The 16,259-nt window shown below is 55.8% G+C and overlaps 3 protein-coding genes across 9 annotated transcripts in view; 1 reads left to right on the top strand and 2 right to left on the bottom strand.

Moving 5' to 3' along the window:
• SIDT2 (SID1 transmembrane family member 2) overlaps positions 1-16,259 on the bottom strand; it is a 103,378-nt gene that overhangs the window by 8,784 nt on the left and 78,335 nt on the right. The gene's annotated exons all lie outside the window — the stretch shown is intronic.
• Positions 764-9,273, bottom strand: PAFAH1B2 (platelet activating factor acetylhydrolase 1b catalytic subunit 2). Of its 3 annotated transcripts, none has more exons than XM_075521042.1 (6): positions 9,072-9,273; positions 7,847-7,934; positions 7,024-7,113; positions 6,034-6,150; positions 4,931-5,053; positions 764-4,318 (listed from the first exon to the last, which is right to left on the bottom strand). In XM_075521042.1, the coding sequence occupies exons 1-6, from the start codon at positions 9,098-9,100 to the stop codon at positions 4,040-4,042; spliced, it is 726 nt and encodes a 241-aa protein (XP_075377157.1). In that variant the 5' UTR covers positions 9,101-9,273; the 3' UTR covers positions 764-4,039. The 3 variants fall into 3 exon arrangements, with proteins under 3 accessions (XP_075377157.1, XP_075377159.1, XP_075377160.1); XM_075521044.1 differs by having other exon boundaries at positions 7,847-7,928; XM_075521045.1 differs by lacking the exon at positions 9,072-9,273 and adding an exon at positions 8,332-8,732.
• Positions 9,835-16,259, top strand: part of SIK3 (SIK family kinase 3) — a 91,689-nt gene continuing 85,264 nt past the window's right edge. For 3 of the 5 annotated variants that reach the window (XM_075521034.1, XM_075521032.1, XM_075521030.1), the window contains exon 1: positions 9,835-10,038. In XM_075521034.1, the coding sequence (XP_075377149.1) occupies positions 9,844-10,038 (195 nt within the window). In that variant the 5' untranslated portion in view covers positions 9,835-9,843. The remainder of the gene's footprint in view (positions 10,039-16,259) is intronic. The other 2 variants (XM_075521031.1, XM_075521029.1) reach the window with 1 other exon arrangement.

Here is a 16,259-nt window from a genome sequence, read left to right as displayed (position 1 = left end):
TAATCCCGTGGAAAGCCATTTTCTAGGCTTGAACTGACATCCAAGACGTCTGCCGCCGGCTTCCCTCTACTCTCTGCGGGACAAATGTAAAGAGACAAGAGCGCTGCTGCTATTGTGCACTTTATTTCTATAGGTCCCCTCAGCGAGGATCCCAAAGCACTTTTCAGACAGTCTGCACATTGTTTCCAGGTTAGGGGTGGTGACGCTGACAGCAGATGGAACGACTTGCTCGGGGACAGACGGACGCCCATGCAGGAGCTAGAAGCAGAACTCCAACCGACTCCCAAGCTGCTGTTCACACTCAAGTATCGCCTCCGCTGGGATGACTGAAGTTGGCTTGCCAGGTGACGTGCGTTCCCTGTTCATTTCAGGGCTATTCAAGATAAACCACCGAGTAATCACACACAAGCTGATGTCCTGTCGAGGGCCGAAATACCGGTTACCTGTACCCGCAGAACCTTGCTTACAGCTTTGGGAACAGGACCTAAGCTCTGCATGGTGAAAGGAGAGGAAAAACAAACAAAAAGCAGCTCCCCAACAGAGCGGGGAAAAGAACAGAGATTAGATGAGGATCCGGCCGAGCGACTCCCAAGACCCCTGGCAGGGAACGCCGCGAGCGCACCCGGCTGGGAGGTTCGTGGGGCAGCACCTCCCCGGCTGCTTCCCCGGCCCCCGCAGAAACGAAACAGGACGAGCCAGCAACACAGAGAGGGAAGGAAAGACGCGGGCGCCTAGGCACACACACACACACGCTGCAACACGGTGGGGTGAAACATTGACATTTATATCGAAATATGCACTAACAGAGTGAGTTCTACCAGCCGATGCATTTTTGCCAAAGCAGAATCACATTTTTTTTGTCCCGGGGAAGGTTCGGGGCGGTGAGAGGGCAGTGCCTCCAGGCAGGCAGGCAGGGAGGGCAGCGCAGGGGGAGGCTGCGGCCTCATCTCCCATGCGGTCCGGGCTTTCCTCCTTACAGGTCCCATCCTGCCGTCATCCTCCCGTCCCCCCGGCAAGTTACAAGAGACTCTTTCTGTCCTTTCACATCTTTTGTTTTTCTCTCTGCTGCAATAAATACGAAACTGGCAGCGCTCACACAGAGGGGATGGCACAGAGCTGTCAAACGCAACCGGGTGTTTACGGAGGGCAGAAGCCCCACAGGGCCGGTTCTTTCCCAGCCGACCCTTAAAAACGACACGGTTCCGCTGGCCGGGCAAGGGGAGCCCAGCCCCAATCCCAATGGACATCGGTTGCCCCGAGCTGGAACCGAAGCTTTTCTACGCGTCTTGCGACAAGGCGCCTGGTTTTTAGTACTAGGTCAGAGAGGAGGGAGAACCCTTCCTTGCCCCCCCACAAAACCTCGCAGTTGTGAGCGGGACAGTTTCTTACTAGGCAGCGACAAGCAGAGCTAAAGTCTGAGCGGAGAGGAAGCCGTCCTCGCTTTCTTTACGCAGTGCCAGCAGTGCCAGGGATGGTTACGGGAGCAGAGAAGGAAGGCCGTGAGCACTGAACCGAGCACAGAGCGTGGCACCTTAGCAAGCCAAGCCTAAGCAGAGCCAGCAGAGCCGTCCTCGGTCACGCTGCAGAAGGCTCGGGAGCTTGCCAAACCTCTCGGTCCACTCGGCACCCTGCCGAGAGGGGCTGACTCACAGCCGAGCACAGCCGTGGCTGCACGGGTGCCGAGTCGAGAAGTCAGAGCTTTCTACTGGAGAGTACGTTCCTGGTTAGCATCTCTTTAGCCAAATGCAGCGACAGCGGGGAGGGAAGCAGGGACGCATAGATGAACCTAGCACACTGCCTTTTCACACAAGCCTGGAAACCTGAAAAGCCCACAGGGAGCAGAGCGTGTTTTCTCCCGTCTCCTAAGGGGTGCGCGGGGGGGTGGGATAAGTCCCTTCCCCAGGAATCCTCCACTGCAGCGTATTTTTAACATTTGATTTTCCACTCTCCCTTGCCCCAACTTCTCCAGCGAGCATCTTATCAGAAGCGAGAGCACCGATCCCTCAAAGCGCGTCCTGCAAGGCAGCGGAGCTCCAGAGCGCAGAGGCCGAGCGAGCCTCGGGGAGCAGCGCATCCCTAGTCTGGGTCGTGGGGGTAGGACCGCAATCCCTCCTCTACCGCGGCACTCCAAAACTTCCTACTTCTGATCCTGGCAAGTGGAACGCTTCATCTTTCCTTCATCTGTGCGTAGATCACATACACTGGAAACAAAACACACACTATGCATGCAATCCAGGCAGAAATCCTGCTATGATCAGACCTACAGGAAGAGGGGAATGTAGTGGGGACATTAAAGTACTCCTTAATGCTAGGTTATAGACTGCATTAAACACCAGCACCCTTTATTATAAAAAAGGGCAGACAGACTATATACAGTACCTATGTACTTCATCGCAGCAGGGCACAGCAAGCAACCTGGACACCTAAACACCCCTCATTCGCAACACGGTATGAAGTGCCCGCTAAAAAGCTATCCGTTCCTCTGCGATTTACCTGCCGAGACGAGCACGCGTGGCCCCAGATCCCGCTTACGCGGGAAGAAGCGCAGAGAGCTGCGCTGGCGGCTCTCGGCCAGCTACCGTCGCGCCAACCACGGCGAGGTCTGCGCAGCACCGCCGAGCTCCAACTCTGGCAGGTAAGCCAAGGAGGAACAGACTTTCTTTAAAATGGTTTTATTTGCAAGGATAGTTATCTATTCATCTAGGGCTCTGCCTTTTGGGTCCAAACCAGTTTCTTTCTGAAAAAGAGAACCTTTCACTTTTAAATGAAAGGCTGTTCCCATACCATCATTAGTAGACTACAACCAGCCCTCGTAACAAGAAAAACAAACCAAAATCCCACCTAGTCGCAGCCCCTGTAGCAGGGCACCTGCCCCTCCGGCTCCCTTGGCTAGAGGCGAGGAGCAGCGTCCAGGGCAGGAAAAGCTACACCTTGACTTCACTTTTTACTGTAGGAGGCTGTAGCTGCTCAAATAAAATGTTTATACAAGTAAAAGAGAAGCGATAAAGAAATATACACCTTGGAATCTGTAAAGCTTCACACTGATTTAGGCCTTGCAGATGGGGGCTATTCATATAGGTTTCCTTTAGAAAAAAAAAGGATGTAACAGTCATACTTAAAAAAAAAAAAAAAAAGAACACCGAACAGCACTGCAGAGAGCCCCGTGGCACAGGCATCTCGGAGGAATGAAATGTCAGTTCTAGAGTAGCGAGGAAGCGACTGCCTTGTGCGGCGTTTACTGGGTAATTAAAATCCTAAACTGAGCAACTGTTAAAAGCCAGCGACACCACACACAGGCAGGAGCAGAGAACAGGACAGCCAGCAGCACGGAATGAGAGTGCTCCCAGGGGAAGCTATGTGGGAGGAAAGGTGCCCTGGCTAGCAGGCACTGTGAAACAAGCACAAGAACAAGCACCTGGGAGTGTTACACGAGCTCGGTTAACCATTTGTTTCTTTACGTTTTCTGAATTCCAGTTTCATGCTGCTTCAGAAAGGAGTGAGAAAGCAACACGTGTCACTTAAACCTCCCCCCCCCCCCCCCCGAAAAAAAAAGAAAAAACCAAAAAAACTTTAAAAGGTGGGACTGAGTTTGGAAAAATGCATCTGTTCTGGCTTTTGCAAGTGGAATGTGATTCTTGTTCACAGGCTAATACACAGAGCACAATCCCTACAGCCAGGAACGGTGAGCCAGGAGCTGTGCGCGGGCTGTCAGAGACAGGCTACAAGGGTTCTAGGACAACCACAGAGCAACAAGACATGAGAGGGGCACAGAGTGACAGCCCTGTTCTCGGTTTAAATGAGGAATGGTTTAAAAGTAAAACTCTTCTTCAGCTAATTTCCTCCTGCAATAAAACCAACCAAGCCGGCCCTTATATGTACAAGACCAGTTAGACATTAGCCTTCCCCCTCAAAACACTAGGTACGAACATCCGGTAACATTCTACAATGGAAAGTGCTTTAAGAAAGAAGGATTCTGTGGTGCCAGTGACAGAACTGATCTGATGGGCTGGATGATGCTGTTAACGCTGACATCAGCTACTCAGGCCAGGGCAGCTCGTTTCTCCTCGGGGGTCTCCTCCAGCAGCTGCATGATCAGTTCATGGAGGGGTTTGCAGATCTTTGCGTAGCCCCCTCCCGTCAGGTGCAGGAAATCGAACATGTCGTGGTACGAGATGGTGCCATCTGAGTGCACGAAGCCGACGTCCACATCCAGAAGCTGGACGTTGGGCAGTTTGGGGAGCGAGGCTTTTAGCAGATGATTCACCTTGGCATTCTTCTGCCGCAGCGGGTTTGGCTTCTCTCCACGAGGTAGCAGGCCCTGGCACAAGAAGGAGGCAAAAAAGAGCTTCAGACGACTTTGATGGCATAGCACTGCCTGCTTTCCCTTCCAATTCGGGCTGCCTTTCCAGACTTAAGATGTCTGTGACAAGAGGAATCAGACTTTGTCCATTCAGACCTAATCTGAAACGCAACTGAAGGAGCCAGATGAGCTACAAGCACAATTGGCACAGCACCTGCTTTCTCCCCCTGCCCCAACATATCAGTTGTGCTCTTTGTATAAGCTTTCAGCAGCGTACTGAGCGCAGGAGAGGCACCGGCTAACCTGCCCAGACAAGGAAGCCCACTAGGATTTCCAGTGCCAGCTCCGATCTGGGCACCTTTTTTCCCCTCACAGGACTTCTCCAACAACATTTCTAAGTGGGACAGCAATACCGCTAACGGGAACGATTACACCCGTCTCTGGAGGGGCTGAAAGGACGACTTCTGCAAAGCCAAGTGAACGAGGGGAGGCAGGCACAAAGCAGAAGACAGATAAAGAGACTGCCCTCCCCGGTAACGATCAGTAACTCCCGGTATCGCAGAGGCACGGTACAGAGAACACGGGGCTTCCTCAGAGCACTTTGTTTTCACAGCCCTCCAAGAGACGTACCAGCACAATAACTTTGGCCTGTGGCTGCTGGGTGTTTATCAGGCGCACGATAGCCTCGATTCCACCTGCTACTTCTTCTGCCGTGTTTTCATGATTATTTGTTCCAACCCAAACAACAATGACCTACAAGGAGAAAAAATGTTGGCAACTTTTTCAGGACAAGTTGTAATGGGCTTGCTGACCCTGAAAATCCGGTACAAACATCATCTGCCACCAGCGAGCTACACGAAGAGCCAGGCTTACGGCTAAACCCAGACTGCAAGAGGTCTTCAGCTGTCAGTTATGCCGATTTCGGAAGAGCATCTTAGGAGCTTCTGTTCTGGCCCTCAGTACGGATGAAGAACTGGTACTACAGAGGCTTTTCTGGAGAGCCCGAGACGCCTGAGCCCACCCCATTTCAGAGCCTCCTGGCCAACATGCTTGCAGGAGCCTACATCGCTCAAAAAGAGGGTAACACGTACTTATACAGTACAGCGTAAGCTCCTTAGGGGCAGGGACAACCGTACAGCTCCGCTTTTTACTTTAAAAGCTTGTGAACTGTTAAATAGCAGGCTCGAATACGAGCGACGCTGCCTCCCCACCTGGGGTATGCACGGCGTGACAGCACTGCCCACCGCTTTCAGTACAGGCGCCCGCAGCGGGACCGCAGCTGTAGGTGCGGACCGGGAAGCTGATCTTCACCATGCGTCCTGAACACCTTTGCTAACTCTTTATCAAATGCTTCACCATCCCTTTCTAGAGGCCGAGAACGCATGTCAGGCCTGACAAGACACACCGCGACTCCAAACTACACCTAGGTACAGTAAATCATAGGCCTGATCAACATTTTTGCTAGGACTAGAAGGTGGCCTCCATTTACTGATGACACCTTCCGATTCGCGTATTCGGCAACATAAACCCCGTGTACGAGATGTGCAGCTCTGTTCCCAAACACTTCTGGTTTAGCCAAACGCATTCCAATACCTGACGCACACTCAGTGCCAACGGTTGCTCAAACAAAAAGTTCTGTTAAGAGTAACAGCTCGCTCAGTTCTGCACCGCCCAAGCACTGAAGTCTCTTCTAAGTCAGCACAGGGCTGCCTGGTTTGGTTTCCTGCTTGTACCTTCGGTTTAATGTTCTCCAGTTCACCGTTCTTCAGTCTCCATAGAACATGTCCTGTGGTGTCTCCACCAATCCCAAAATTCAACGCATGAAGTGGTGAGAAGAGCTCTCGCCATATCTGCAATCAGAAATCAATTTGCTATTTCAGAGCAGCATCCTGACCGTGAAAGAGAGATACCACACAGGCCAGCGATGCCTTCAAGGACACTGAAAGCAGCTGCGAGACTTCCTCCGAAAACTCACTTCCATAAAGGGCATTTAAACACAGGACGAGGCCTTACTCGGAGGTCCAGAGGAGATGGAGCTGCTGATGTTCAAGCACTCCGTCCTGGCACAAAGGAAGGGGAAGCGCTCTCCAGCAGCTATTTGCCCAACTTGCCAGAGACACAGAGAGTGCTGGATCTGTTGCAGACCACTGTGTCCCCAGCTTCCCTAAGTACGGGGCTTCTGAAGAAGGTATCTATGACCTGAAGAAATCCTTTTCATCACCAGGTAACAAAACTAGAAAAAACGGAAGCAGCTCTTGCAGAACAAAGCTGCTCAGCTGCCACCGCGGTGGAGCAGCAGAACTCTTCCTTGCCCCAACAGAGTTTTAGAGAAAAGCCAGTGTGCCAATGCACAGAGCACCCCAAGTGCTAGAGGGTTAAACGTGTTCTGGCCACACAAGATACACCTACAGAGATTTTGATGGTGTGCCCTCGGGAGTTTGGAATCTGAGATTCAAGGAACTAGCAAGGGGTTGTCAAAATGGAGGCAGTCAGTAACGGATTCAGAGAAAGACTGCAAATGGCTTACAGAGATAAACCGGCAAGACTTTGTATGAGCGCTGGGAAGTTAAGGAAGCAGGGCAGAATAAACCTGGAGGGGCGGCAGTAAAATCAGACCGGAACAAAAGAAATTGTCAGCATTACGCGTGACCATCAGTTACTGGATCAGAGAGAGAAACGCTCCAATTCCTAGAACCCCACCATCCTCCCCTCTTCAACAATACCTCATACTGCTGTAGCAACTGCACCATGGAGTCACCCACGAAGAGCACGTCGGGCTCCTTGTCTTTGCAGTCCAAGACAAATCTATTGTGCTGTTAAAAGAAAGCAGCAAGGTAAGCTCCGAGGGGTAGTTCCTCACCACCTGTATCTCTGCTGCAGGACAGAAAGGGACAGTTGCCCAACCAGTTTCCCCTGCTGCCAAAGGAAGGGTGCTACTCCCTCCAACACCCTTCTCTGCGTTAACCCATGAACCGCCGGACGCTCCTCGCGGCTACACAGAGCCCAGCAACAATCTCGGTTCTGGTAAGAGCAGCACCTATGCGCCGCACACACGTAAGCCGTGAGCCCGTCAGACGCCCATTATATTCAACAATTACAGAACAGAAAAATTAACGGTTAGTCACTGCAGTGAGTATCCTCTGGCTATTTCTCCCTGTCTAGGAGGAAGCGCCGCAGCGAGGGCCGGGCAGTCCAGACACTTCGCCTCTGCTATTTTCAGCTTTGTCACTCCCTCGCAAAGACGCACGCTGGAAAGCGCTGCTTTGCACTTTGTTTAACAAAGGGGTTGGCAATTTCTCCCAGCTAATACTCCCAGACGGAGTGTTTTCCGAAATGGTTTCACAGGGCAGCTTTCAGGTCATGCAACGACGCTGCTTTTCTGCCTGGCGGGCCGTCGGGATCCTTTTCCGCCAGCTTCGGGGCAGCAGAGCTGCTGCCACCTCGGAATGGGACCTGTGGCCAGACGGGGCCCGTGCAGTGCCCACCCAACAGCCCTCCCAGCAACGAGGATTCCACCTCACGTCCCCCCCGCCCCCCCAGCCTTACCTGTGACATCCACCTGTCATCTCCCTGAATATCTTCGGCGGCATGCGGAACTGCGGCTGGATTTGAGTCTCCCTGGCCCATTCTGTTCCTGAGGAAAGAACATTTTAGACCGGCTACGTTCAGCGGCTATCGCAGCGTGCTAGCGCTGGGGAAAAAGGCTGGCTGGCTAGAATCCGCTGCGCTTCCTGACATTCACAATGGACAATTCGTGCCTATTCCTACGCCTGTTGACTTCTGGCTGGCAAATGAATACGTTTTATTCCACGCACGACTGCCAGATCGACTCTGCAGACAGTCCTCCCGAAGCCATCTACCGACTGATCGCTTAGGCCGGCGAGCACCACGTTACACAAAAGCAAAGCCAAGCCCGTGTCAGAGGGTGTCCTGCAGAAGCACACCTCAGCTGTGCGAGGCTTTAACATCAGACCAGCAAACGCTACCGGGCTGAGGATTAGCCCCTATTAGTATCAAGATATCCAGCTTACGACTACTGAGCTCCGCAGTTCAGGTGGATTATCTGGCTTCAGGGGACGGAGCATCACAGCGGTATCGATCCCGAAGGATCTAAACCAGGCAGAGCATGGGACGGCGGGCTAACGCTCCCAGCTACCGCCCTGTGCGAGAGCAAAGCCCAGCCCTTCCTCCCGAAGCCCGGGCGTGCCCGCGGCGAGCAGCAGCCCCGGGCTGCAGAAACGGGGCTGCGATGAGATCGGGGCGGCGGGCTGAACCCCAACCCCTCCCCTCCTGGAGCCGCGCTCCAGAGCGGGAGGAGAGGCGACAAGGGCGGGCCTCCTCCCACCCGGGCCCCCCGGCGGCAAGCACCGAGGCTGCGGGGCAGGCTTCGCAAGGCCGCCTTCCCGCCGCCGCCCCCGCTCTGCGAGGGGAGCCCCTCCTCCCCCCCCGCCGCCGCCGCCGCCGCTTCGGGCGGTGCCTCCCCGCTGTCAGAGGCCACCGGCTGCCTCCTCCCGACCTCCCGGCGCCCCGGGCCCGGCCATCGGGCGGAGGAACCCTCTCGCGGGGGGGGGGACACGACCCCCGAGCCCGGCGCCAGCTCCGCGGCGGGGCGCGGCCCGGGCCTCCCCGCTCCGCCCCCGGCGCGGCGGGGCCGGCGGAGGAGGGCAGCGCGGCGGGGCGGGATGGCGGCTGCGCCGGCGGGGCTGGGCTGGGCTGGGCTGGGCCGGCCCCGGCCCCGGCCCCGGCCCCGGCCCCGGCCCCGCGCACTCACGGCGGCTGCGGCTCCCCCCGCGACTCCATGGCGCTCTCGGGCGGGCGCCTCCCTCCCCTCGGCCCGGGCTCCCACCGCGCCTGCGCCGCCGCCGCCGCTTCCGCTTCCGCCGCCGCCGCCCGCCAACCGCCGCTCGCCCCCGCGCCGCTTCCGGCCGCGCTGCCGGAAGTCCCGCCCGGCGCTCCGGCCGGGCTAGCCCCTAGGCGGCGCCCGGCCGCGGCGGCCTCGCGATGACGTCATTCTCCCGGCCGTGACGTCCGCGGCGTCATTCTCCCGTCGGCGAGGCGAGGCGAGGCGAGGCGAGGCGAGGCGTGCCCGGGGCGGCGTGGACGCCTCGGGGCCTGCGCTGGGGGTCTGCCCCGTCCCCCGCAAACCTCGGGGGGGGGTGGCCGGCGGGCGCTGCCGGGTGACGCCTGGCGGGCCCGGGATGCCGTCAGGGCTGGGGCGTGACGCCACCGCGCCGGGGCGGGGCCGGCCGCTCGCCGCCTCGCGCCGCTTTCGCCTCCAACCCGCGGGCGTCGCGTGGCCGCCGCCTCCCGCCCTCCGCGCGGGGGCGCCCTCCCCGGCCCGGCCCCGCCCCGCCCCGCCCCGCCGCCAATGCGGAGCGGCGGCGGGCGGTGACGCGCGGGCGCGTCACGGCGGCGCCGGCGTCACTGGGCCCGCCCGCCGGGGTTGCCATGGCAGCCGCCCGCCCTCCCTCCCCCCCCCCCCCCGCGGATGAGCTCACGCGGTGCCGCAGCCCCGAGGGGGGGGGTTTGCTCCTCGCAACAAGATGGCGGCGGCGGCTGCAGCGGCGGCGGCGAGCGGCGCGGGGGGGCCCCCTCCGGCCCCGCGGCTGCCCCCGGCCCCGCCGCCCCCGCGGCCCCCCGGGCCCGCCCGCATCGGCTACTACGAGATCGAGCGGACCATCGGCAAGGGCAACTTCGCCGTCGTGAAGCTGGCCACGCACCTGGTGACCCGGGCCAAGGTGAGGGGCCCGCCGCGGCCCGGCGCGCGTGGGGCGGCGGGGCCGCGGGCTGCCCCGCCGGCCGCTTCCCACCCGCCCCGGGCGCTGCCGGGGCAGCAGCTCTGCCCGGCCGGGGCCGGGGCCCCGCGGCGCGGCGCGGCGCGGCGCGGCTCGGCTCGGCTCGGGCTGCCGGGGCGGGCGGCGCGGAGGAGAGCGCTGCCGGCCCCGCCGTGCCCGCGGCCGGCTCCGGGCCCGCGGCTGGCTCGGCCGGGGCCCGCCGGCGCTCCCCGTGGCCTGCCGGGCCGCGCGCTGCCGGCGCCGATGCGGGAGAGCGGCCGCGGAAAACGCCGTTTCTGGCGTTTTCCTGGGTCCGAGCGCGACGGCGAGCGGCGGCAGCGCCGGGGCAGCTGTCAGCGGGCCCGGGGCCTCGGCCGCGGGCTCGGTGACACCGCGGCGAGCGACACTCGCCGCCTCCCGGAGCGCGTTTCCGTGACGGGCGGTCCTGCGGCGAATTCTGGCTCCGTTTGTCTCCTTTCACCTGGGCGCATACGGAGGTGGAACAACCGGGCGTCGTGCGAACGCGGGGATGCCAGCTGACGTGAAGGGCAACGCCGTCCGCCTGGGCTGAAGGAGGGCTGCCAGAAATTGTTCTGCTGGAGCCTTCCAGGGCCGCGCAGCAAACCGCAAGGACTAGCGCGAGAAGGGGGCTCGCCGAGGCAGCCGTTCTCGGGCGCAGGTGTCTCCGGGTCCGGGCTTCGTTCCTGGCTCGGCAGCCTCGGCTGCTCCCTTAGCCGTCGGCATATGGCAGGAGAGCCGTCGGGAACAACCACGTCGCTGCAGCAGTCGCGATTTTGTCTGCTACGCCGTGCTCTTTGCGAGGGTTTGTCTCGCGGCGCGTGCCGGTGCAGGCTGCTGGCGGCGGTACCGGAGTCTTCTCCGGAAACCGTTGTAGGGTGAGAATTGCGATGGGAGCAGAACCGGGGATGGGGAGGCAGCGGGGAGCGGACGGGCCCTAGCTACGCCCGCTCGCCTGCGCGCCTGCCCTGCGCTGGGCTACCGTAGCGGCGCCTTGGAAGCGCTGCCGATGGAGGCCGTGAAGAAGGGCTTGGCTCGTACGCTTTCGTCGTCCTCCTGTAAATTTCAAGAGTTACATTATATTGAAACGTTGGTATAAATCCAAAGTTACTTTCGTTTGTTGAAACTCTGGCTTTCTGCCCAGATAACTAAGTAAAATTAATTTCAGGGGCTATTTAAAAATGAGTTACTTCACACCTCCCGGACAGTCCTTTTCAGAATTGGGTTGTATTTGCCCATCTTGTATAAACCGACGTCTCTTCTTGTGCCTTCAAGTGCTAGGTGCTACAACCCAACCTGCACTTCAGCCGCTGCTGTTTTGCCTGGGGCTTGGCCATTGTTTTCCCCGTTATAAAGCTGACCTGTGCTGATAGAAGCAGGGGCGATAAGTTCTGGTGCTTCAAATGCAGGAGACTGATCCTCTCGAGTAGAGATCGCTCCTGTAGCTACAAGTTGTGTTCCTGTTTTCAGCCTCCCCGGCTGAGTCAAAAGAAACTCAAAAGGGTTTCTTTTGAGTGGTGCTGACTCCGAGGTTTGCAAAACACCGAAGCGGAGACCGTCTCTTGCTTGGGAATAGTTGGTTTTTCTGAAGAACGGCAAAAGGCACACAAATTTTGTTTGGAAATCCTGTTCGACGTTGACAGGGCCGAGGCTGGATTTCACGCATTGTTTACGGATGGTGGAAGAGGATGCTAAGCCTGAAAAACTCGTGCTTTGCTAAACAGCAGTTTACCCTCGTTTTCTACTGCCGCGCGGTGACTGAGGGCAGTTTGTGGGCTTTAGGAAGCTCTGTCCTGGTGGGATGGTGGATGTAGCAGTTGCCTCTGCCGCGGAGCCTAGCGTGGCGTGCGAGTTGTGACAGTGGCGGGCTCGGTGTGCTTGCACGTTTCCCTGCGCTGCGAGGAGGCGATGCGATCCCTCTGAACTCTGAGTGCTCTCCGAGACCGGGGAAATACCTGTGCTGGAACAACTGCCATCTGTTCGGCTGTGCCGGTGCCTGGAAGGCTGAGCTGGAATAGCTTGGAGCTGAAACTTGACCTGGAAGCTTTCTCAACTCTGAGGTCAGGTTTCCTTTCAAATCCCAGCCCGTGAAGAGGAGCGTGAGCAAATGGATTGTTCTTTGCCTGCAAACCCTGAGCACTGTTGTTTCAGTAATTTTCCTTCGCTGACGGGGCTGTCGCTACTGACTCTGGGAGAGGAGCGGGGAAGGAGAGAGAGAGAGAGAGAGGAGCTGCTTGTTTCAAGTTCTGGGACTCATGGGGTTTGAGGGGAGGTATCGGTGTAAAACGCGTTGGAAAGGGCGAATCTGTATGGGAAGGCTTTTTTGAATGGCAGCGGGAATACAAAATAATGCTGCCTAGAGCTTGTTTTCCTCATGGTAATACTTTTAATAGTTTGATTTGATGGAAATGACTTAGAAGACAGTAAAGCCTTGGCAAAATGGTCCCATTCAGCGATCTGAAAGAATTCTTTGATCCCGAAACGCAAGCGTAGCCCAATTGCTGAGCCTGCTGGCAGCCCCTTCCTGAGGTGATCTCTTCCAGTAGTAGCTGCGTGGAAGAATCGGGCAGCGTTCAAATATAGCCACCAAATCCCTGCACAAACTTGACCCCGTGTCACATTCTCTTAGAGAAAAGCTGGTTTGCTCGTCACGGCCCCTCCTTGGGAACCGCGCTCGCCTGATGTCTCGAAAGGAATTCCAGTGCGAACGTCTGTGTAGGCTTGAAAATATATTGTACCCTGTCTTCTTAGACCTTTTCAAGAAGGCGAAATTAATAACTACCTAGGCTTGTGTGCGCTGCTGCGCGTGGATTTAAAGGTAGTCTATTGATGAGGCGTTGGCGTCTGTTTTCCTTTCCAATGGACGTTTACCAGGTCAAGCGGACTTTGACATGACGTCTGAAGATAACGGCTTGAGCGTTCCTGGCTTGCGTTCCCTTTTCCCTAAAAAAGAAAAGCAGAGGATGGTTTGGTGCCTGTTCTCGTATTAGAGGACGGGGATTTTTCTAGCCGTTTTGAAATTGAGGACTGTGCTTATTTACAGAGGGGAGGAGAGCGTGTGCTGTGTGCGCCTGGCTCTAATGGTCTGGCACATATTGCTGACACAGAACATTGCAGTTTACATATAACTGAATTTCACAAGTCGAATGTGGGTCAGCAGTGTTGGGGACACTAACGAAAGGGAATGTTAATCATCCTGAAGGGCAGGAGGCCTGTATTCATAATTGTCTCTGCTGGAACTGATGAAATGGAAGGGAACAGTCGACAATTTATGTATTAACCAAGCCAGCAATTTACATTCAGTCCCTGGTTAGGCAAAGTTGGAATCTCGTGCTCTCTGAGAGCGCTATTCTGATGGCTGGACAGGAACTGGAGCCGCTTCTCTGACTAGGATTAATTGGGCACCTGCAGGATATCTCGCGGCATCTCTCCTTTTCTGTTTCCTGCCTTCTGTCCCCCTTTCCTTTGTCTCTTCTCATCTTTCACAAGAAACCCTTTCTTGTTTCTGTTCTAAACCTCTCCCGAGTGAGTGACCTACTGAATGAATTGTTTTCCACACAATTTCCACTTATAAATCATGCCAGTGACTCCATTAGCATTCCAGCCCCGTTCAGACACTGGACTTGTTTTTAACGCCACATTTTTTCGTAAAGGTTGATCGGTGCGCGTTAACAGAGGGGACGTCGTGAACGCCCCGTGAAGCACGTACCTTACGTTCCCGTGCTCTTTGGATGTTGCGCTTCGGCCTTCAGGAGCTGCTGGGGATGAGGAGGGCGGAGAGGGACCGCGGTGGCTGCTGCGCAATGCTGAAAGCTCTCTCGGCCGTTCTCGTTCCTTCCCTTCTGCTAGCTACAGCGTGACTGGAGACCCAGCCAGACTGCGGAGCGTACCTGCCACGGTTGAACTGCCCCTCTGATGTCGTTGCAAGTGATACGTTACTGTAAAGGTTAAGGCTTCCCTTATTCTGTGAGTTCACACCGCTGCACTGCGCGTATCGAGCGTTTCGCTGGGAGAGGAGTATTAATTTTCGTCTCCATTTTTCTCTTGAAGTGGAGATAAGAATTCTCAGTCCTGGGAGAACATGGCTACCTCCCAAGTCCAGTGATCTTCCTGCTGTGCTCTCTTAACTTCTTCCAGCCTGGCTGTCCACTTATTTTTGAGTTCCTGAGCATTTTAAATAATAGCTAGGTAATGGACAAAGCTAGGAACAAGTTGGACTAGTAGTGCATAATGGCGTCCTGTTTAAGGGGCTACCTGAAGTTCCTTTATTGCATAGTAACCCAAATCCATGACGCTTTAACCCTTGGCAGAACATAGCTCTTCTGCCGTTGCAAGCACAACTGGAGAAAGGCTAGAATTAAGCTGATTTTTTTTTCTAGATTTTGAAGGAGCTGAGCCTTTTCTGGAGAATGGGAGGCATCTCTACTTTTACTTGGAGAGGGTGTTCCCGTCCGTGAGAGAAGCGGCTTAGTTTCTATGGCTTGTCTTTGGGGGAGCTGGAGGCATCAGCAGAGCAAAGTTTGCACGGAAAATTCTTGGAGGTAGGCACTGTGGTCCTTAAAACCAGGATAAAAATCCAGCTGGTAGACTTTATTGATAATTAGGCTTTGCTGCTCTGGAAGGAATCGGGCTCAATTTGGCACGCTTCGGTTGCTAAATGCGGGAGGCTCCAGAAGCCGTGACGACTTGTCTGGATTTCTCTCTCCTCAAACGCAAAGCGCGCTCAGCCTAGTGGGTGGAAAAGTCTCGGCGGCTGCTCTGTCCTGCTCTTCCCTGCCTCCGACATGCAGCAACGAGGCACGTGGCTATGGGATGACCACAGATCGCTTCCTCCAGTCAGCGCGCCGAGTGTGATAATCTCCAAGTAGGCTGCATGCCGGTATGCCGTGATTCATCGTCGTTATGTCAAACAGAAGTTGTTCAACACTGGTGCTCGTTTCATTATGAGCTATGTGAGGGCCTCGCATGGTCACCTTTTTTTAATCGTTTTCCTTTTCTTTTTCAATGTTTGTTGGTGCTTCACCTGTCCTGCTTCTTATTTATCTCGGCCGTAAGAAAGGCTGATGGTTGCGGATCGCTAATTCCTCAGGCATCTATTATGCTGCTGCTCACATGGCCTTTGTTCTCATCATTTGTGTGCTGCAGGAGAGTTGTATTTTAGTTCTCATTTGCTGCGGATATTCAGTAAAAGGCTAAAAGCTAGAAATGGACTTTGGCTAAGCATAGTTGCCACAGTGGGGATAAGAGGGAATATTTCTTAAACCTCACAGAGGCATCAACTGTATCGACTGGGCTGAAGTAGTGACATTATGCGTTTCATGACAACGTTTTTCTTGCTGTAGCAAATAACATACGATTACCAAGAGATTAATGCAAGAGCACGATTAAATTTGAGACCAGGCTTCTTCTTGATGAGTCTAACAGGGCAAATGTGTGGAAACGGGGCCGGGAGAGCCAGCTGACGGCGGTAATGTTCCTGCCGGGGCAGGGTGAATGGATGGGCCTATGGCACCTGTCCTGCGTTGCGCCTTTTCGGGCAGGGGGAGTAGTCTAGAAGAGCCAAGATAATTAGTACCTACTTCTCAGCTGTCTTGCTATTAGCTTAATTGGGGGGTGAGGCGGGTACGTCTTTTCTACCTCTTCAACCTGGCTGCCTCCCACCTCCTGTCCAGTATCCCTTCCTCCCAAACGTTTGCTGTGCCGGAGCTTTGGGGCTGCTATGGCAGGAAAGAAGCTGAAGCTGTGGGAGCAAAACAAACGCCGGTCGACAGGGTGGTGGGATCTTTGGGCAGGTACAGAAATTGCCCCTGTGAGGAAAAGGAGTTGCTGCTGACAGGAGTGGGAAGAGGAATGGCTGTGACACAAAAAGGCATCGGTGTCTCTTTTCTTGGTAGGTGTCTCACAAAGGTTTTGTGAATGCTGGTGGAGGCCTAATTGGGGTTTCTAGAGCCTGTACTCTCATCTGTGTTTGAAGGAGGAATCGCGTTAGAAGGAAATAGGGAAATAGGAGTATGTTGCTGGGAGACTGGGCTCCTTGGGTATTAGGTGTTTTCACAGGGAAGCAGCAGCTAGACTCCCTTTCCCCCACGTGCCCTCACTGGGTCATGGATCAGCCTTGTGCAATTGCTATAGAAATCTGCTAGCCCAAGCAGCTCGCCCCTTCTTGC

The sequence above is a fragment of the Mycteria americana genome, chromosome 19 (genome assembly GCF_035582795.1).
Source record: "Mycteria americana isolate JAX WOST 10 ecotype Jacksonville Zoo and Gardens chromosome 19, USCA_MyAme_1.0, whole genome shotgun sequence".
Classification (NCBI taxonomy): Eukaryota; Metazoa; Chordata; class Aves; order Ciconiiformes; family Ciconiidae; genus Mycteria; species Mycteria americana.
This window is presented reverse-complemented; position numbering and strand designations above follow the sequence as displayed.